Consider the following 22,593-nt stretch of genomic DNA (forward strand, 5'->3'; position numbering starts at 1 on the left):
TAATAATCCGCCAGTTCCGTCTGTCTGTCTATCTGTGACTTTTGCAAAGTGGATTACATTCTTCAAAATTTTCTTTAACAAATTCTATAAAACATCGCTTACAAAATTGTTCTGTAATTTACCAAACTTTACCGATATAATAGTATTGACGTCAAAGGAAAGTTAATTAAGATTAGTGAAGCCATTACAATGCACTTAAAACTTTGAGGCCAAATAACTTGGAAACGAGATGATGACGTCAGTGTTTTTTTTACCGCGTGGGTAACTAGGACAACCTGGGACCAATTTGGGTAAGTTTCCCAAACCTGGGTCCCCGAATCCGTTTCGGAATGGACGGGTTGATAACGTCATCAAAAACCTTTAAACCCTGATGTCTCTGCAACCTTTTGTCAAAATACATAATCCTATACATTTTCTTCATCAGCGTTTCAGGATCTATAGGATGAATGCAACAAGTATACAAATTTCTACAAAAAATTTTCGGTCTTGATGGGGCCATTGCTGACGTCAGCAAAATTTTAAAACCCTTATATCTCATTAACCGCTTATCAAAAAGACATGATCATATACATTTTCTTGGTCAGCATTTAAACCTCTGCACAGTACAGGCAACGAATAAACTAAATTTCGCCAAAAATGTTTGTAATTGCACTGCTGACGTCAGCAAAAAATCTAAAACTACCTATTTTTCCATTGTCCTTCTGCCTAAGTGGATTTTTCCACGGACTTTATCGACTAGTCTATATAATAATACGCCAGTTCTGACTGTCTCTCTGTCTGTGACTTTTGCAACGTGGATAAAATTTCTCTGATATAGTCTATAAAACATCGCCTATAAATTCGTTCTGTAAATTAGCAAACTTTGACGTTAGAGCAATATTGACGTCAAGGGAAAGTATATTAAGATTAGTGAAGCCATCGCACTGTACTTTTAAATTTAAGTCTAAATAACTTGGAAACGGGTGGAAATAACTGACGTCATCTCCTGCATGGGTAACTAGGGACTACTTGGGTATACTAATTTCTGAAAAATTTTTGGGTTTAACGGGCCATTGCTGACGTCATCAAAATTTATAAACTGTGTTATATCTCAATAACCGTTCATCAAAAGCACATAATCATATACAATTTCTTGATCAGCAGTTTAAGCTCTACAAAATAGAGGCAACGTGAAAACAAGGTTCGAAATTATTTTTTGTGCATGAGTTGCTGACGTCATCAAAATTCAACTGACATTTTTTTCAATTTTAATTCTGCCTGAGTGGATTTTTCCACGGGCCTTCTCGACTAGTCTTATATAATAATACGCTGAAATATGCATGTCTCATACGTTAAATTTTCTGTCGTTACGGCGCAACGTCAATATCTTATATGAAATTAGTAAAGCCATTACAGTGTACCTAAAATTTTGAGGGCAAATAACTTGAAAGCGGGATGGTGACGGAATGATTTTTCACCGTGTGGGTAACTACGGACCACCTAGAACCGATTTGGGTAATTTTCTCAAACCTGGGTCCTCAAATCCCTTTCGGAATGGACGGGTTAATGACGTCATCAAAAACCTTTAAACCCTAATATCTCTGCAACCGTTTGTCAAAAGTACAAGGCTGATAAAAAAAGTGTATAGGATATACACTTTTTTTATCAGCCTTTCATGATCTACACGATGAAGAAATTAGACATATAAAATTCTGGAAAAAAGTTTTGTGTGTTTTTGCGGGTCTTTGCTGACGTCAGCAAAATTTTCAAACCCTTATATTTCCTTATACGTTCGTCGAAAACCCATGATCCTACAGATCTTTCTTATCAGAACCTCTACACATAATAGGCAACGAATAAACTAAACTTCCCTAAATTTTTTTTGTACCTGCACTGCTGACGTGAGCAAAAAATCTAAAACAACATATTTTTTTATTGTCCGTCTGCCTAAGTGGAATTCTCCACGGGCCTTTTTGACTAGTGACATTAATAAAAGGTTATAAATAAAAAAAAAGAATTAAAAAAATATTAAAAGGTACCTAACTGCATTTAGCATATGAATTTTTATGTAGTTAGCTAAAAACTGCATTAGGCTACTCTCACTTTTTATGCAGAGATAGCTATAAAGAGCTAGCCACAATCGAAACATAAAAATAAATATACCAAACTGAATAAAAACATCAAAAGAATGGGAATAAATAAGGCTAGGTATAGCTTCCTAGCAGAATGCTGCCTTGAAATCTACGTTCCTAGCTAAATTCTAAAAATTGGTTTGTTTAAGATTTATACATTGCAAGACAAAGTGACGATATATTCAGCTTAACATGTTATAACATCAAAATAAATATTCCTATAGATACAAAGTATTTAAAAAAAAAGGTCAAAAGGAGACTTGAAACCGGACAACACCTTCAAAGTAAAATGGCCTCCGAGCATGTTTTCGTTGTTTATCCGGTTCTGGCGTGATTCCGAAATTATTCAAAAATTAAGCTGCTTCCAATCGAAAAACGGAGGTCCGTAAATATCGGGGCCCGCGATAATTTCCGAAAAAAGTTGCGTGCAACCATTTTGAGCACACATAATACGGCTATTATTATAGAGATTCTCGGTATTGGAAAGATTGTATTTTGTTGTCTAAGACAACTGCAGCCTTACAAAATGTAGTTATTTTTATGGAGTTAATAACTTCAGGTAAAATATATTGAGAGGGTGAAGTCAGAAAATAACATCATCTTTCGGTGCATCTTTTTTTTTAACAAACTTTTTAAATTTATTTTTGTAAATTTACTTAATAAAGCAGTCCACTCCTGGTAACTAACATACCACAATAAAATAATATCACGAAATACTTTCTAATACTTCCTAATTTGAACCTTAGGTAATTCAAACAATTCTTTTCTCCAGCCATAATAGATATATTTTTTTAATTAACGTTTTTAAGCACCAAGAATTTTATTGTTATTATTATTACTATTATTATTTTTTAATCACGTAATAATCATATTTTGTTCTTAATTTCAAAATTCCGTTAAGTCAAATCACCCCCGCCCCCCTTCTAGCCTCCTAAAATATCAAGTTACCAAGAATAAATTGCATAGTTACAATGTCAAAATCAAGTAATTATAATAAAGTAAATACATAAGTATTTACAAATGCTAGTTAAAATAAAGTTCACAAAAGGAGAGAAATAATTTTCCCTTTCGTCACTTTTGTCCAACAAAGTTTATAATTTACAGAAACAAATTGTGAACTTCTTTCTTGTTGCATTTAATAGTGCAGAAATTACTTAACACGACAGCTATACCACAAAAACACAACACATAACTTTAACCTTTATCAAAACTTTGGAAACCGATGTAAGAGTAATAATTTCCTTAGTGGAATTTACAACAACAAAAGAAAAATGTAGAACAAAAAATTAGAAATCGAAATTTAATATAACATTGACCTTACTCAGGCCGAGGTTATAGCTAGTTATGCTTCTGATCTGGTTTTGGTGGAGAAACTTCCACGATTTCTACAGGCGCATATTTATCTTTAACTTCCTTGCTTGTTTTTTCTTTCACCGAGTCTAAAAACAAAAACAAAAGGTTGCCCGCTTTTCTTAACGATATGCTTATAAGAATATTAGCCTGGATTTTACTTAAATAGATTCACATCTCGGGCTAATTTTTACTTAAAAATGAGAATAAAACAAGATTCCAAGATTTTTGTTTTACAACTATGATATGTAAAACGTAGGCATCGACTTTTCGTGTATATTTACCACTTTTTGTCAAGGCGAAATCTTTTTGTCGGCTCCCCTTTTTCACAGTAACGTGATTCTTTTCAGTATTGTTCAATATAGCATGTATTAACAGAAATGATAACAAATATGGCTACCCCATTGCAGCGAAATTGTTTTTAATGTTGTTGTAGGCGATCAAGATTACATCCCGTGTTTTTGTTAAGTTTCATCCTTCTTTCAAAACTTTTCTAGCTATGCCTATACTGATACTTTGGGGGGTTCGTGATTAATTAGTCAGAGAGATGTGAATGGAAAGAAAGCATTTACTTTAAATGACATGAATTTATAAAAACATAACGCTCATTAAGATGTAAAAATGTTACGAGTCTATATCTTTAAATTCATTTTTCTTTGTTAACTTTTAGTATAACTTGTTTCTCTATGTTGTTTTCTGCTATCAATACCACGCATCACGCAACTAATTAATATACTCGAAAAGTGTAGAAAACCATCCAAAAAGTACTACATTGCAAATAATAAATAAAACTGTATTGTCAGTCCTAGTAATTTTGTATAGTTAAAAATATAAAGGAACTAAGTAAGTAATAAACAGAAGTTGTACGTAGGGATTCAATGATAACGGTTTGCAATTCTTCCCCTTTGTCGGTATCTAAGTTACATTACCCGCTAGAGATACGTATAGGATTGCTCTAACTTCCTCGTCTGCCATCCAAGTCGATTAGCGGTCAGTAAGTGGTTCCAATATGGCTCACAACGCTACATTTAAAGTGCTGGAGTGAATACTCGAACCTGCAACCTTATGATTACAAGTTGACATGGCTACCACTACACCAACTCCACCTAACCTAAGCCTTGTTTTATTTAATTCAGATATAAGGTTCTACTCTGCTGATTACCGAAAAATTCTGGGAGTCGTTTTGACATTTTGAGTTTGATGAAATAAAGAATATATCTGCTCAAACAAAAATTTCAACTTTTGTTTAATAATCTTGTCGGGTTTATTGTATTACTAAATTTATTGAATGAAAAAGGTGCAATTTGTCTTTCCCTTCCGATGTGGCTAAACTGTATGATTTTAATCCAATATTGGAAACTATAAAGGTGATAAACTTAAAATTCAGCTAATCTTTCCAGGAATGCGTTAGAACCAATAAATTAATTGAAATTAGACTGTGCTTACTTAAAAAGAAAAAGTTTTAGATGCAGTAGTTATTTTGGAACTGGTTATCCACAGGTTGATTTTGTAGATTCCACAGTAAATTCTGGCAGATTTTATGACATTTATTGCTTGTTTTTTTGCATTTTTCACCTCAGGTGTAAATGAATTGTACAGATTGTGGATCATGCTCCTTTACTTAGAACTTTAGAAAGTAATGAATCAAGTATATGCTAAATGCTGATGCAAGTTCAGAAAAGAGAGAGAATATGTAGTTGTCAACTGGAAAATCCGCTAATTAAAAAGGTCGTATATTACAGAAGAAGATACATGTAGTTGCTGAAGTTAGAAATCACCATCTTGGTAAATTATGTTTTTGATTGGATAAGCAACCAATCAAATCATTTTCACTTAAAAAATTACAGATGTTATAATATCAAACCTGTTTCTAATAATGTTACCAGAGTTTTTAATATGGTGCCCCAGAGATTGCAGTGTAACCTGAAGTAACGTTTTTCAACAATTATTATAGTCAACTATTCATGACTTTTCCGATGACTAGTCCGGATTAAGCCAATGTCTAAAGTCAATCACTTCAATGTATATTTATTTACCGAATTTGCCGAATTTACTGTATGAATTAATACACCTGTCCCGATTCTTTGATGCACAGCTGCTATTTGTCGACTTTCTTAAACAGAATGAATCTTCACATTCACATTCATACAGCAAAGGAATGCGATTTTGTGATTGACCTCTGCTTGAAACCGAGACATATTAGTAAAAGTCAAAAATTAAGAACACTTTGACCGTAACAATAATACCACCAAAACAAAATATTCACATGTCGGATTAAGTTAAAACTTTTTACACACACCAATTTAATGATGCTGAATATGATCTTAAAGTCAAAACATCAAACTTATAAAAAATGAAAAACATGTAACTCGGGAAACGTGTATTTGTAGTAGATTTCTAGTAGAAATTTTGTGAGCCCTTAAGAGAGGTATAAAATGAAAAAAAAGAATACTATCAAGTTATGCTTTTACAAAGTTCGCGAAATTTATATTGCTTATTTCGCAAAGATTATTTCTTGCTCGGGAAAATTAAAGGGGCTACGAACTGGTTAAAAGCTCACATTTCGTATATCCCGCGCACATATTAAATATCCGGCAAACGCGTTTTGCGCAATGAACAGACCAGCGCACTTTGTTTGCTGGTTCAATATATGTTTTCGAAAAGCATATTACAAAGAAATATTTCAGCAAGACTCATTCTGGATAAAAACATGACCAAGGCTGGAGAAGATAAAAGTTCTAGATATTAGCTATATGTTCGAGTCTGTAAATTACATACATGTCGGAAAAATAGGCATTTTTGTTTTCCGCCGACATCAGCTCGATTTTCGTGTAAGTCACTAAGTCTAAAACCAACAGCCGTTCCGTAGCCCCTTTAATTCTCCTTAGGTATTAAGAAACAAATTACCACCTTAGCTTATAAAACCACCACCCGTGACTAATGTTACTCATTCTCCCCTATTCTACGCATGTGCTTCAAGAAATACACAAAAGTGGCGCCTAGACAGGTAAAATGGCGAATTGACAGTTAAATTAGCGAAATGGCAGAAACATGACGAAAGAAGCAGATTGATCGTCAAAAAACGTAGCCACATTAGACAAAAAGCAGCAGAAATACGGAAAAAAGGGACAAAATGATAGAAAGAAAGGCAGGTTAACCAAAAGATGAAGAATCGTCAAGAAGAAGAAGAATAGACAGAAATAGTGGCAAGAAGAGTGGCAATCGACAGGAAAAGTAGCAGGAAAACGCGTATTAGAAATGACACTATTGAGTCACTGTGAACGCCTGATAAAGATTTTACTATCATTGTGCTGTTTAGTCGAAGAGATTTGAACACAGAAACCTTTTTTTATAGAGTGTGTAAAGTTTTGTGTATGGAACATATCCTTTTCACTGACAAGCACAAGGTTAATTATCGGCTTTGTTAAGATGCTTCTACTAAAAAAGCCACGAGAGGTCTTATCGACTGGTGACCTTGCGGTGGAGCGTTTGCCTTCAGTGCGAAAGCTCTTGGGTTTAAACCCCAACCAAGTCATGCCAGAGACTATAAAAGTGTGAATCGATCCTTTCTGCTTAACGTTCAGCATGACAACAGGATTGATATCTTAGGCGGTTGTCTAGTTGAGCGATTGCTATGCTTGCACGCCTTCCGTATCTCAAATGAGAGCTTTGAATGCACTAGGACCTCCTTGACGGGACCCTCATATATGACAGTTCCTATAGAAACTGAAGAGGCTATTCTGGGTAAATAATAGTTCTAAAAATAATAGTCATTTGTTTAGAAGGCTTCTTATGGAATTCAAAATTCCTCGAATGTTTTTGTATATAAAAAAATCCAAAAAGGTATGTATCCACTAACACTCTTCATCAATTTAACAGAGTTTACTTTTAAAAGGATGACGCAATTTAAGAACCACAATTTAATGTGGCAAGTTTTGAGAATCGTGAAATTGTCAACTCGTTCGTTACATTTGACTAACAATATCAATTACATCACTTCTTACCTGATAGATATACAGCCGCTATAGGCTGCATTTTTTCGTAGAAGTATACAAAGTCGTCAATCATGTAATAGCCAGGAACACAATAATCCAAACCGTTGTGACTAAATAATATCACTCCAGTTACATCCCCGCTTCCTGATTGTGATACACCTAAATATGATTTTTATTTTAATAGAAACACATAAACTTCACAATGATGCAGCAATAGTGGTACTAAATTCGTTCGTTCGTTCGTTCGTTCGTTCGTTCGTTCGTTCGTTCGTTCGTTCGTTCGTTCGTTCGTTCGTTCGTTCGTTCGTTCGTTCGTTCGTTCGTTCGTTCGTTCGTTCGTTCGTTCGTTCGTTCGTTCGTTCGTTCGTTCGTTCGTTCGTTCGTTCGTTCGTTCGTTCGTTCGTTCGTTCGTTCGTTCGTTCGTTCGTTCGTTTATTTATTTATTTATTTATTTATTTATTTATTTATTTATTTATTTATTTATTTATTTATTCATTCATTAGTTTCTGTAAGACTTCAAATGGTTCTTCCGAATAAACTATTTCGCAGAATCGGCCGATTTACCAAAAATCTTTTGACGTTTTAAAAACGTAGCAATCGCAAGCAGTTTCTATTCAAGCCCTCTATTGCCGATCAACAGGTTAATGCATTATTTTCAACTCTCTTATGATAATGCGAAGAGTGTCTATGTGTCTGTAACAGGCAAGGTGTCGAAAACCTATGTCTCAAATGTTAAATGAAAAATTTAAGGTCGCGACGTCAATAACACTAATTAGCTATTTAAGCTATACACAATAGAGGCAACAAGTAAACAAATTTCTTAAAAAAAAATATTTTGTCTCTTGACGGGTCAAGATGTCATCAAAATTTAAATGACTGTTCTTTTTCATTGTTATCCTGCCTAAGTGGATTTTTCCACGGGCCTCATTAACTAGTAGAATTATAAAATTAACTGTTGCTCTTTGCTTCCACTAATTACATGCATGTAGCATATTAATTTTTCAGTACTCTCATGAATTTGTTTTGCTAATTTTTCGTCGTATTTTGAATTATGTTTGTAATGTTTCAATATTTAATGCTTCAATGTTTAAAAACAAAAAAAGCTAGCTAGCTAGCTTACTTGCTCCTGATGCAACATGGATCGAGTCAATATAAAAGTTAAGTGTTGTTCCATCAAACTGAACACCAAAATGTCTCCATTCAAGTGGATTGTAAGGTCCATGTGACGCCAACACATGCTTAGTCCTAGAACATACAATGGCGCATAATACATTAGTCGTTTGTGTGAGAGAAAAGTTGCAAACACCCTTTGAGAAAGTTATACTGGGAGCATTGTCTGCTACTTGTACCACTTTCTCAAAAGGTGTTTGTATTTAGTACTCCGTACCTACTAAATGCAGTCGATGTCCTATTTTTTGGCACACAAATTCAAATCATTATTAATACTAATATAAAATATTAATATTAATGCGGCTACTAACTACACTCATTTCGCAGGCATAAACGGGAAGTTGCTGGCTCAAAATATCATTTAGCGCCTGCTAATCGGATATTAATAAGATTTGGAGCCTGCTGAGCAATGCATTGACTTCCCTGATCGAATACTGAACTTTGCAGAACAAAAAGGTAAACAAAAGAACATAAAAAACGAAGCAAAAAAGACGGGCAAAGAAATTTATTACTTTGCGGTGATTCTGTCAATCAAGAATCTAATCTTGAAAAGAGCGAAGACAAAATTGTAATAAAAGAAATTACAGAACGCCCCAGAAATACACAAGCTGGCTTTTCTAAAGTTTTTAAAAGTGGGTTGAATTAAGAAATACCTCTGTAGATTTTAAACCTTTATTATTGGATTGAGTTTGTAAATCGTGATTAAAAGAGTGAAAAGTAAAAATGGATAGATTTTTTTTTTTGATATTGGTAACAATAGTAAAAATGTTTATTTACTCGGGCGTTGTTGTCATTTGGCACTCTTGGATTGTAATTTACCGCCCTCCAGTGTCATTTATGCCTTTTGCTTTGCATCGGGCATAAATGAGACTGTCGGACGGTTAATCGTAAGAAAAAATGAAACAAAGAATGAAAATACTCTAATATATAGTAGGCTTACACTGTTTGATACTCTATTGTCCAATTTCTTGTTTGATAATCGAACCATAGTGTGGGCCCGACATCCTAAACAATTTGCTGACTTATAACAAAACATCAGAAACTTTTAAACGAAAAAATTACTGTATTTCTTTGTATGAATTACTAATCAGTTTGATGCCTTCTATGTTACGATACTTACAGGCTGATGTAGAACAGTTGTTCGTTGAGCAGTACTATTGGCAGCGGTTTGCACTTCGAGATCTTTCAGTAACAACTTGGCCCACAAAGCCAATGTTAGTTCTGAACATGCGTCAGGATTACTGAAATAAATGAAAAACAATTCAGCAAATCATACTAGCTTTAAAACCACCTTGCAGAACCACATGTTGGTATTAGAATAAGCACAAACTAAGTAATCTCTTAGTGGTTTCGTAACGACTGGAACAGAAAATGCCGTCTGGTGACCTATTGGTAGGTTACCAACTTTCGATGCGAAATTAGTAAAATGGTTTTCTTGATTGGAACTGTCAATAAGAATATTAGGATTTTTGTTAACACAATTGTTTGTTAAGACATCATCTTAATTAAACAAAAGAAAACCTGTTGTTGGAAAATGTTATGCTGACATAAATTTAGTGCCTTGAAAATAGAAATTGTTAAATTTTTTAGAGTACAGGAAAGAAAAATAAACAAAGGTTTAAAAATTAAATTCCCTTACAGATAGCATTCCTGCATTTTAGTAGTTGCAGAAAGTACTGACAATGCCGCTCCTCCAGATACCTGCAAAACATTTCCTGGCCGTTCAGGGACAGACACGATTTTAGAATATGCCGTAATAGTGGCTTGAGCTACTGCATCAGTTCCAATATTCTGAATGTTTGTTATGTCGTCAAACGTAAATTTCCAGGTGGGTAAAGCCTCTAAAAATTAATATGATATCATATATTATATAATGTCAATACTATATTGAACCTATGGAACCTGCAACAACTCTAACAACAATACGTTCTACAGAAACGTATTATTTCTTATTTATCTCTGAAAATTGTTCAATAGCTGCAAGAACAGCATTGAAGTCATCGCTATAAATAAAAGCTTTCACTTCAGCCTGCTAGCTTCGGCAACCTTAATAATTTCATCATCGCGCGGTGAAACAATGCAAACGTAAATAATGACTATTCTTAAAGTGCTTACTGAATTATATTTTAAGGTGGCTCTAGTATAACAACTTGACTTAAGAATGCTTAGAGAATTAGAAAAATGTGTAGAATAAAATATGTTAAAAATTAAAGTCTGTCATGGAGTAAGTTTGACTAAAATTCTCAAACCGTACAAAAAAAAATATAAAAAAAAATTGTGTCTGTTATAACAATTGTCTGCCATGAAAGTCTCAACAAAAAACCGTAGTTGAAACAAAAAGTGAGTGACTATTATATTGATATGAACTGTTTTTATGGTAGCTACCAGTTTAATAATTGGCTTTTCAAACCTGTCATAAAATCCTCTCAAAATAGGCGGTAAACCAATCAATCTATCGCATTTTGGTATATAACTTAAACAGTGTTTACGAAGACTATTAAGGGTTTAAATAGTGCGGGCAGTTTAAGAGCTTAAATTTATAAATTAATAATATCAAAAACAACTGATTTTTTAACATATTCATATCATTATGCGATAGTATACGGAAGCGTTAAATTCACGACAACTTAATTAGTTTGTTGTCATGATGATCCGTTGGTGGACAAAATAAAGCTGTCTTGACGTTTACACTAGCCAAAAAGGCCAAAGAACAAATGCGGTTTAAGCGCAGTCTGGCGTGTTTTTGTTACTTGTCCTACAACATTTTAAGCAAGCAAAGCGATATAAAATTTAGCGTTAAGGAGCTAAAGAGGGAAACCCGTGGACTCGTTTTTCTGCAAATTGACGCGTAATTTATGAGCACTTCCGTTTTAAGAATCTTGATTAGCGTAACGGTTGACTAAGAAAAACCCATTTAAGTTCAAGACTTTAGTACCTAAGTTCTATGCAAAGAAAATTTAATTTTAAAAGAACATTATGGGTTTCCTTCTTTAGGTACTTAAAGCTAAATTTTATTTAGCCGCGCTTGCTTAATATGTCACGATAAAAGAAAGAAAAATTTTATGCCTGGATTGGAAGACGTTAAATACAGTAAAGTTGGTTAGAAAGATACTTAAAAGAGGAAAAATGGTTGCTAAGGATGTCCCTATGCAGTTAATTTAGCAGTTGGTCACAAAATGCATCATTTAAATTTAGTTGCACCATGGCTTCACGATAAATGTTGCGTATGACAGTTGGAATAAAAAAAGTCACAAAATTTTATTAAAGTAACTTTACAGTTTCACTAATTCAACATAACCATTCCATTATTTTTTACAGTGTTTCGACATCTCTCTTAACCCAATAAATGACCATATTTAAGTGGGAAAAATTACCTAAACAACAATGCTTACCAAACGAACAAAATCCAAATACACTAGAGTCTGCAGTTGTGCCACACCACGCCCTAACTGCAGTGAGACTTGGAGGAGCATCAAAGGTGCAATCTTTGTACTCCTTTCCTCCATAACTGAATGGGTAATGGCAGTAGTCTATGGTGAGTCCGGTTGTCGTGCCTCCAAATGCAAACGGTCTTCCTAAATTAAAAACAAATAAAAATTGTACGAACAAACGTCATATTTATCAAAATGCTGTTTTAAAACATACATGCTGTTTTGCTATATGCCTACGTAAAAGCAATACGAATAAATACATATATTTGGCCGATAATAACCGTAGTTAAGTCAAAATGTGAATACTAATGTTGCACCATTGAAAAATTATATTACACCATGCAATCATAAAGGAACTTACTCTCTTCACAGAAATCTCCCCAGTGTGACATTGGACATTCACAAGTAAATGAATCGTTGTTATACCCTGGTAAACACGTGCCGTTATTTTTACACAGCCTTTCGTCGCAACCAGTATTCTAAAGAAGGCACGAATGATGTTTCATAACCAAGTTTATTTATTTATTTTTTGATTGAAAAATTTATACAACTTCTAAATCGATGAACATCAAAGAGCTTTTTAAAGCGAAAATACTTTTTAAACAACAACTATTCAAAAAATAAAAAAGAATTTGCGTTCGTCTAAGACACATTTTGTACCATTGATTTTTTAAAGTATAGCTAACAAATTCACAGGTTGTTGTTTCTATAAAATGTATTAGCTATTAGACTTCCTAAAATATGTAGAAGTTGTTTTTGAAGATTATTTGGGGGTTATTCTGTTGTTTTTTCTTGCATTTGCAATTCTAAAATTAATAAAAATATGGCATTATAGCGCCTTTAAATAATTTCCTTTTTCTTTGTTGAGAGTAGTAGATTTATTGCACATAATTTCAATAGTTGCGTTACGTATTGTACAGATGTAACCACGATCCGTAATCTATTGCGACTCCAAAAGGTAATTTAGGTGTTATTAAAACAAACATGTTAACTATTAATATACTTTTCCTATAACTTATTGTAACCGACTGGTAGCCTTGTGGTAGAGCATTTGCTTCCAGTGCGGGAGGTCTTGGGTTCAAACCCTGGCCGAGTCATGGCAGAGACTATAAAAGTGTGAATCTATCCTTTCTGCTTAGCACTCAGCATGAGAATAGGTTTGATATCTTAGGTGGTTGTCTAGTTAAGCGATTAATGTGCTTGCACGAGTGTTGTAGCTAAAATGAGAGCTTTAAATGCACTAAGACCCCCTTCGCAGGAGCCTCGTTGATAGCAGTACCGTAAAGGAACTGAAGAGGCTATCTTGGGTAAATAAATAATTTCAAAAATGTATTCAAGATTTTGCATACAATATTTTGTAGGAGTTAAGCTTGGTTTCCACTAGGGACTAAGGTGAGATAACATAAATGACTTTTTGATCATGATTTCTTACTTGATTTCAGTCCACAGTGAAAACATATTTAATTTGTGTTATGTCAAACTCACCCTCTTCTTAATTCATGAAATAACATGGACTTGCCATCAACTGTTTTTTGATACCAAGTTCACGTTTATTTCATGAAATAAGGAAACATCAAAGTAATACCGATATTTTCATGCAATTGTGAGTTGCAAAACATGCAGTGTGAGAATTTGTGAGATAAAAACGTTTCAAAAATACTTTCGATCCATAAAAGAAATTTTATGGATCGTTTTTTCTCTCTATAATTTAATAAATCATTTGAAACATGGTTTCTAACTCATCAAAATTTAGAAAAGAAAATGGCACTCTTCTTATTTCAATTTTTTGAAAATGATATCGTTTTTTCTATCCACTTTGTTTTTAATAAGAGGAACCTGTATGGGACTAAAGAAAAGAGGCACACTTAGCAAAGAGGCCAAACCAAAGTAGACAAAAACATTGTGCCGGGATTGTTATGTTTGAAAACACAGGCAAAATAAGGAAGAAAATAAGAATTTTAATTATCTTTCCACAGTTAATTTATTACTGCTAGCAATGTTGTCAAAATCTATTGGCGGACCTTTTGTAGCAGTTTATAGTGCATAGTTTGCATTACTAATCATTAATATATATAATCAATCGATATAAACTTAATGGAAATGTTTGGGCCTTTCAGCAGTAATTTATTACTGAAGTGTAAATCCTGTGTAAATATTCATAATAAATAAATAAAATGTTCATTGCTCACAAAAAAAGTTAATTGTGTTAACAGATCACTAGTTAAAAAAAATATATATATTTTTGCTTTTACCTTAAGAGAAACGTGAATCCAGCCAGTCTTTTTTGCAATCAATGATTTATTTGAATAAATGTTTTCTTTGTAGAGATGACATTCAACAAATTCATGTACTTGCATTCCATCAAACATAGTTTCCACTGGTCCAGCATTTGCTCCAAAGCATGTTGCATTGAGCATGCATTTTTTGACACAAGCTTTTTGATTTACAGCAGTGGTGTTAAGAAAATTGTGGGTTATATTTAAAATGGAATTTTCGGTAGGCTCACCAGCAAAATATGCAAAGAATGACTTTCCACCATCATTGGTACCATTTCGACACAAATATTGTGATTCACATGTTTGTGCATTCGCGATTGTGTTGACACTAAAACAGAGTTTATGAATAAAAGTGTTGGCTAGAAAAATAAGAAGCAAATAAATTGTATCAAACTAACTGCTTGTTTTGAATGGTAGATTTTTTCCCTGTTATTTCTTGATTTATGGGTTAAGTTTTTTGTGTCTTTTGCTATTTTCTTGCAAATTTATGGCTTTGGAATTACTTTAAGTTATTCTAAATGCTCTACTCTTTTAACTCAGTCTTTGATTAAACTTGTGATAGTAGTATTCTATACATACTGAATCTTTTTATCGCGTCACAACAACAACACTTAGTTACTCCCGAGTTTGAGTTTTTTTTGTTCCAACTATATCCTTCATAAAGCAGTAAAAAATAACAAAATCGATACAGATAAAAGAACAAAGAGAAGCATGCTGTGTTATGATTAAAAAAACTCACAAGGTGAGATTGTTTAAGGATCTAAAATCACTGCAAAAAATATTGGCGCGAGACTGCAATGTCTGTAGCCAGAAGTTATATTTTAGGCTATACTGGATTTACCAAGTTGAACTTCTCCAAATCCACTTAACAAGGACTTAGGATCTTAGGTTATTTGGTTTAATTTAAATTCTCAAGCCGTAATAATTATTACTAGCGTCAGCATGACTTTCTCCCTCTGGTATTTCTTTGTATTTCGTGAGACCTAACTTTGCGCTAAAATCAGATCCACGTATACCTATACCTACAGAAGTTCCAGCTGTGGAGTATGATGAATTGATGGTTCTAGCCAATCCGAAAAAGAACTGCGTTTTCGCCATTTTTTATTAAGGATTGTGGTTTTAACTATTTTCGTGTTAATATACCGAGGCTTTTCTGTTTAAGAAAAGCATTTACTTAAGACTTCTTCTATTATAACTTGCGTAAAAAACTTTCTTATACATGATTCCTTACTTCGACAATGTTTGCTTATTTTTTTTTAGTTTCAGTTATTAAGGTATATTTTGTTGAATATTGTAATTCATGGTCTCCAGATCTCAAACACGTTCTTTAATTTCCAGGTTGACTGGTCAGCCGCAAAAATATAAAATATACGGATATACCAAGTATATCTGATATATTAAATGACCATAACGTGTTCATTGCAGAAAAAAAAGAAAAAAAGAAAGAAAGAAAGTAAGTAACTTACAAGAGTAGCAGAATCACAAAAAACATTAACATTTTCATTGCCATTCTCACATCAGAAAAAAAATGTAGACATAAAACAACCAAGACTTTTTTTAGCTACAGATGAATTCTTTCAGTCATCTTTTTTAATTCACTACATCAATAAGAGTTAATTAATAATTTTAATATTTCAATATTTAATTATATCATTTTTTTTTATTTTGACTGTTGCTATGTTATATGTAAAATGGAGGTTCTCAATTCTTATCATGAATTTATCCTCAAAATTAGGTGTTTTCGGGCGAATTTAACCATAACTTGTGTGCATTTGCCAAGGGTATTTTTTTTTAGGAAAAACAAAATAGCACTTGGAAAAGAAACTATGCTGTATTTTTTCAAAAAAATGTTACCAAAGCAATATTTATTTTAATTTAAAGAAAAATCAAAACGAAGAGAATGGAAATTTGTTATTTTTGCCACAAAACAACATATTTTCCACTTGTGGAAAGACATTATAGCATTCAAACTCCCTTATTCTCCTATTTTTTTGAATGGTAAAAAGACATAACCTTAGAATCTACGCAATGTTTAATTATTAAATTCTATAATCTGTTTTGACTTTAGCCGTTGCTATGCCATATATAAAATGGAAAGAGGGACGTGTTTAAAAACGATACAAATTCACATTTCGTATATAAACAGGCTCTAATAGTAAAAAGTTGACTTCAAAATTCATTTTGCATATTATGTTAACACTTTTTTTATGAAAAATCCTTTATTCTGACTCTCTTACAAAAATATTTTTATCTGTTAATGTGATACGAAGAATTAACAATAGCTGTCTGCGCAGCCAAAAATTATTTTTCATTTCATGGTTTCGTTCATACTCATAAAATCTTGATTAACATGGTAATGGTATGGACAAACATTATTTTTAGTTTTTACTTAAAAAAATCAAGTCATCCTTCGCAATTTTATTTTTCATTTACTTTTCAACTTCCTATTCGTTTTTCTTTCAAAACAAGTGAGCGAGTTTCCCTATGTAACTATGGCTTGTATACACCAAAGGGTGGGTATCCTTTAATCTTTTCTAACTGACGGGTTAACGTCAACTTGGAATCAGCAGGTGATTTCGAAATAGTATAGTCCTTCAAAGTGAACAAGAGGTCTTATCACCTAAACGTCAGCGCCTAGTGAGAAACTTAACATCACTCGGCATTGAAAGATGAAAATAAGAATCTAGCATGAATACGTAATTATTGTGGTAAATTTTAGTCTCTTTATATTTTTATACTCCTTTATCACGTTTACATGTTAAGCGGTGGTATGTATCAGGGGATTAATTACATATGTTTCTGGGTGTGTTTTGCTTACCAAATGAGTACGACACAATAAATTAGGCAGCATTCATAAAAGAAAAGGTATCAAGCAACGTAAACTATTCAACAGATTTTTATTGAAAGATATGAAAATCCTTAACAAAATGTATAACGCAAGTCACTATAATATAATGATAAGAAAAAAACGAAAACCGGGGGGTTAATTTACCAAAACCTGGTTATGTGTTCTAATTAAAAATCCCCGGCTGTCTCAAAAAGCAAAATAGCATTGTCATTGCTTCTGTTGATGAATTTTTAATTCTCTGTTCTTTGCATATTAAGGATAGTTCATGTATTCTAGATTAAAGTAAATAATTAACGACATGGCTTAATCAATTAAGCCATCCTGAGTATAAATCTTAAACAAATTTTAAGATTTTGACCACAAAATCTATAGAGATGTTGATTTAGTTGAAAATTGTGTTTCGTTTGATAGTGGCCTTTTATCATAGCCATTATTACTGTTTTTTTTCTTTTCACCAATTTCTTTTTACTGAGCTGCGACTTGGGCATATGCCTCTCGGTCGCTACAAATTTTATTGCAATATTAGCGTTGGCAAAATGCTAAAATTTATTGATTTAATTAGACAAAAATGTGCTACTTACAGTTTATTTTATACTCACATTTTTCGTAACGAAAAAGTCGTAGAGTTTCAAGCTTGACCCCAGCCCCTTTTACCGTGACGGTGAAAAGGCGCTGGTATAGGCTGGTCACGTGGGCATAAAATGAACCAGATTGAGATTGAGATTCTCAAAATTTCGATAAAAGAAAAATCATATAAAATCAGGGTAAAGAAATAAGAATGATATTTTTTCACGAAAAGGTAGATTATTTTTTCTTGTCTACTAGAACAATAAGTTTGGAGCAGTTCTAATAAAAGTTAGCTAAAAATGCGAATAAATTGGCTTTGTACCCCCTGCCCCCGTTATTTCCCGATTTTCCGTTTGCCGGGAGCGAAAGACTGGGAAGTACACTTAGCAATCAGAAAACGGCTATCGGCTAATTTGAATTATACACGCTTTTTTCTCTTAATATTTCGAATTGGAAAGCTTGTACCTTTCTTTGAATGCGCAAAAACGTGTTATATTTATCGCTTCATTAAAAACAAGATTTTAAAGTACCAAATTATCAGCTTGAATTGGCATCTTTGTATCCTTTTCATGCAAGAGAAGAAAAGTGAGTTGCGAAGGTAGCTATGGATGATTTGAAAGTTAGTTTTACGTTTTTCCTCTTTGATTTGATGTAGTTAGTTAACTAAATTACTTTTTAGTTCCTGAGGCCGCCATGGAAAATATTTTTTGCTGTCATCCTTCAATCAAATCATTAGCTAGCTAGATAGATACAGTCAGAAAAAGAAAATTCAATCCACAAGTATTAACAAAACTCTGTCTTTTTAGATTTTGTTATATATAATGTCTTTAAATATTTCCTAAAACTCAAGTTGCTTCTTTTTTTGTTGCACCGCGGAAATAAATTTAAGTCACCAATCCCAAACTAACGTGAAAATTCATTCTTTAAGGTATTTGCTCATTTGTGGTTAAAAACTTTTATACTGTTGCTACTAGCGTCTTTTTACTGATATATGTTGAAAATCTGAACTATTTTATCAAACGGTGTCTTTACCTGGAAGTTCTACTTTGTTAACCTACTTTTGCATGTTGTTAAATTCTTCAACACTCGAACCTCACAATAAATTTTTCAAGAAGTGAGCTATGTACAACGTGTGAAGTCACGAATGACCAAGTGGAGTTTTGTTTGATAATGGTGGTGACCGTTAATTTACTTATTGTTTTGAGAGATTAGGTTTGGACATATATAAATATATTTAAAAAGATAAAAAAATTTAGGGCTTCATCATTTTCTTTACACATCTAGCTTTATGTTTTTGCATTGCGTTTCATAAGCTAACAATAATGTGGTATAGCTAAGTTATGATGCGTAAAAACTACTCTTGAATGACCCTTTAAGAATGTGAAACCACATAATAGACCTTAATCAAATTTCCTGTTTTTCGTAACTTTTTGTGTTCAGTATGGTAGATTAGTATGCGTGTGATTTTTTTATTACCAGAAAATATTTTTGTAGTGCATTATTATTACTGTCAAAAGCAGAATTTCTGGAGCTTTTGTGTATTGTGGCAGGGGTTATTTTTAAAATTTCGGAAGAGTTCATTATTTTTTTAGGTCATCTAGCTACACCTCGGAAGTCTGGAAGACAAGAATGTAATCTAACTACGTGCGAGACGTGATTAAACAAACAAATTAAACCCTATATGATGTTGTCATTATGATTTTGTAAATTTTTAGATTTAAAAAATTGGATTCAAAATCTGGAAGTTAATTTTAAATGTTTTGTATTGTTAGATTGCATTCAGAAATGTTCAAAACCCACGCAATTAAAATTTCCAGAAGATAAATTTTGTTTTATTGCACCCGTTTTCGTCTGATTTGTTCTTGCGTTGTTTTAATGCCTACACAACTTTCGAATTCAGTCCTACTTGGTCTCACTTATGAAACTTTACGGTAGTTCAAAAAGAAGTGCAAGAAAAATCAGATTCGGGTTTGTTCTTATTTTCTTACAAAATTGAGACTCAGGTAGTTAGTTGTAAGAACAGTTTTGTTTCTATTCATCGGGAAATATTTGGGTCCTATTCTTATACAGTTGTTCTTACAACAAAAGCGCGTAGTCCTGTCACATTTCCTAGAAATTCCTAAAAAATATACCAGAGCAGGTGATTCGAATTGCTCAATTAGTTCTTGCAATTTTTCCGAATGTGGATGGCTCCTCGAAATTAAAGTCTAGTGTAGCAAAATTGTATTTCGGCAAAAAAAAAATACGCTAGAGAATCAGTACGCCGTTTTCGCAAAACTGAGTGTCAAATAATCCTATGTTTTTTCCTATCCTGACTACAGCAGGGAGGGGGAGGGTGCTAACAGCTTCAAGGCCCATATCCCTGTGAACATTGCCACCTCTGGTTCTTGATGAAAAAATTTTGCTTGCAACTTGCGAGAATGCTTCGCAACCTTTTTTAATTTTTAGTTTATTTATGCAAATTCTACATATTAACGATTTTGAAGATGAGCCGGGGTGATGTGGCACGTGTTTTCAAAAAGCTGAGGAAATGGTGCTACACTAAAAGTCCAGCACATGTTAATTGGGGTTACAGAAGGAAAGGTGTCTCCATTGACTCCTAGTATAAGGCTAACCTGGTTCACTAGTGCTTTGTCATTCTGCATTATTAATTTAGCAAATGTGTGGATGACCTTTGACTAATAGTCAACACTATATTAATTTAACCAAAACAATAGACTACCTTAACCTTGTTACTTAAGCCCATAAGTCCATACTACAAACAGGGGCGGGTAAATATGGAGTAGAACACAGTAAGCCTCTTGCTCTTGAACAGTCCAGACGTTTGCCCTCCCACCCTCCCTGATTAATGTACTAATTAGTTCTGCTTTGTTTTCTTCTATATTCGACACACTAACACAACATTGGTGATGGTATGACGACAATAACAATCTGGTATGCGTTATCTCTCACGTTTCTATCGACACGTAAATACGACGTTGGTGATGGAAAGAAGACAAGAACAACCTGACACAATTTATACAAATTCATTGATGTGGATGGTGACTGGATGCGCGCGCGGCGCGGTCTGATAGTCGATGTTTGATTTAGCTTCTTTACAGAGGGGCTACATTTCATTTGGCTGATAGACCCCACCAAGGTTTTAGTCCAGAGGCAGAATCAACCTTCTCTGTGCCATTTTCTTTCTTATAATTCCACTAATTCTGGTAGGGGTGCTGGGCTTTCTGAGTTATTCTGTTTAAGCTTAGACTTGTATGTTCTTTAGGGTTAAGTAAGTTTTTTGTGTAGAGCGTGCCAGTTCATGTCAGTCTGTTATAATGAGACAAACGTTTAATTGTCATTAATTGTATTTAATTGTCATGTACTGTCAAAGGTCAGTTGTCAAAATGTTATAGACATATAGTAAAAAGAAGCCCGTGTGGCAACTGCTATGATAAAAACTCACCATAATAGACATACAGTGTCAAGAGTCAAGATTCCGTTGTCTTAGGCATGTAGTGCCGGTTGTCTTGTCCGTTACAATGCCAGTAATTTGTCAATTGTCTTGTCTGCTACAGTGTCAGTAATTTATTTCAGTACTTAATTTCTAACGAAGCCCAAGAAGCTTTTTCCAAAACAAAGCTATTTTCCATCAAAATAGCCAGATTTACCAATCCAATCTCTTTGAGTGTATATTCAGGCTTTCCGCTCACACGTGTGCCGGATATGAAATTGGTTGGATGTTTGTTGATGCTGTAAATAGCGGAAAACAAACATTTTCAGGATTTACCATGTGCATAAACAAAACGTACAAGCGCCTGTTTCCGACAGGCAGATCTTTTATGTCCATTCGGACTTTTATTGCGTGGGCATCGCATATGAAAATCGACTTTTATATGTCCTGCTCTTGGTGCGGCGGAAAATGCAGTTCACTTGCTTGTGATGGAACGAAAATTGGATTAAATTTTAAACAAGCATTTGTTTCACCCATTGAACGCTCCAACGAATCTGAAATTTTGGAAACGAAACTGAGACGATTGGATCGGTGCTTTATTCCCATATCCATGAACAACACCGGAGTATTTTTCAAATTGGCGCGAGATACTTTTCAACAAATGTGGGGATTTATAATTGATGGGGATTATAACCAAATTTCGTCACTTATGTTCGAAGAATATGTGCAGTTACTTGATGATCGAGTTGTACCTTTTTTTTCTCGCGTTTTTCACATACAACAGGAAGGTATAGATCAAAACGAACGATGCTGTTTACTGATTGTTCCGTTGATGTCATATGTCCTATCGCTTTAGCAGAAAGGCTGAAAAGTTTTTTTAGCATTAGCAATATTGACACTTTGGTGTTTGCCGAAGATGTTAAGACATATTGTCCTGAGATGACATGGTTAATGATACAATCATTTCTCGTTCATAATGGGACGATTCCCGAGGACAAGCTTAGCTTTTTCGTACACGTATGCGAGCGTGTAATACTCCACCTGCACCAACTCAGGTACTTATAACCCGGCGAAGTACAGTCGAGCGTACTATTTTACTGAGAATGGAGAGCAATTGAGAATAATGCGAAGTTTTTCTATGGATAAAAGGGAAATAAATGACACCGCAAATGATGACACCCCAGATGTTAGATGTCGGAAGGTGTACCCGGACGTGTCCAAAAAAGGAACAACATATTTTTTTGTGGTTTTGTTCTTATCATGGTCACTTTTTTGGGTTTCACATTATAATAGGAAGTGAAGGAAAAAAGGACGCACTGGCATCATTGTATACCCATTTGGAAAAAGGCCCGAATCCATTTTTTTACGATTTTGCTTGTGGCTTAAGCAAGTACGCCATAAATGCTCTCAAG

At 33.7% G+C, this 22,593-nt stretch overlaps 1 protein-coding gene across 1 annotated transcript; it reads right to left on the reverse strand.

Annotated features, from left to right (window-relative positions):
• Positions 1 to 2,712: 2,712 nt before the first annotated feature.
• On the reverse strand, positions 2,713 to 15,910 carry LOC130625669 (uncharacterized). The gene is made up of 10 exons (XM_057440768.1): positions 15,800 to 15,910; positions 14,310 to 14,661; positions 12,419 to 12,536; positions 12,019 to 12,201; positions 10,266 to 10,467; positions 9,747 to 9,867; positions 9,567 to 9,631; positions 8,577 to 8,701; positions 7,466 to 7,615; positions 2,713 to 3,550 (listed from the first exon to the last, which is right to left on the reverse strand). The coding sequence occupies exons 1-10, from the start codon at positions 15,841 to 15,843 to the stop codon at positions 3,450 to 3,452; spliced, it is 1,461 nt and encodes a 486-aa protein (XP_057296751.1). The 5' UTR covers positions 15,844 to 15,910; the 3' UTR covers positions 2,713 to 3,449.
• Between the last annotated feature and the right edge of the window lie 6,683 nt (positions 15,911 to 22,593).

This window comes from Hydractinia symbiolongicarpus, chromosome 14, assembly GCF_029227915.1.
Source record: "Hydractinia symbiolongicarpus strain clone_291-10 chromosome 14, HSymV2.1, whole genome shotgun sequence".
Taxonomy (NCBI): Eukaryota; Metazoa; Cnidaria; class Hydrozoa; order Anthoathecata; family Hydractiniidae; genus Hydractinia; species Hydractinia symbiolongicarpus.

Coding starts and splice junctions, on each gene's coding strand:
- LOC130625669 (XM_057440768.1), bottom strand. CDS start 15,843: ATGGCAATGAAAATGTTAATGTTTTTTGTGATTCTGCTACTCTT. Junction 9,868..10,265: donor AAAATGCAGGAATGCTATCT/GTAAGGGAATTT, acceptor CATTTATTTCAG/TAATCCTGACGCATGTTCAG. Junction 7,616..8,576: donor CCATGTTGCATCAGGAGCAA/GTAAGCTAGCTA, acceptor AATCATATTTAG/GTGTATCACAATCAGGAAGC.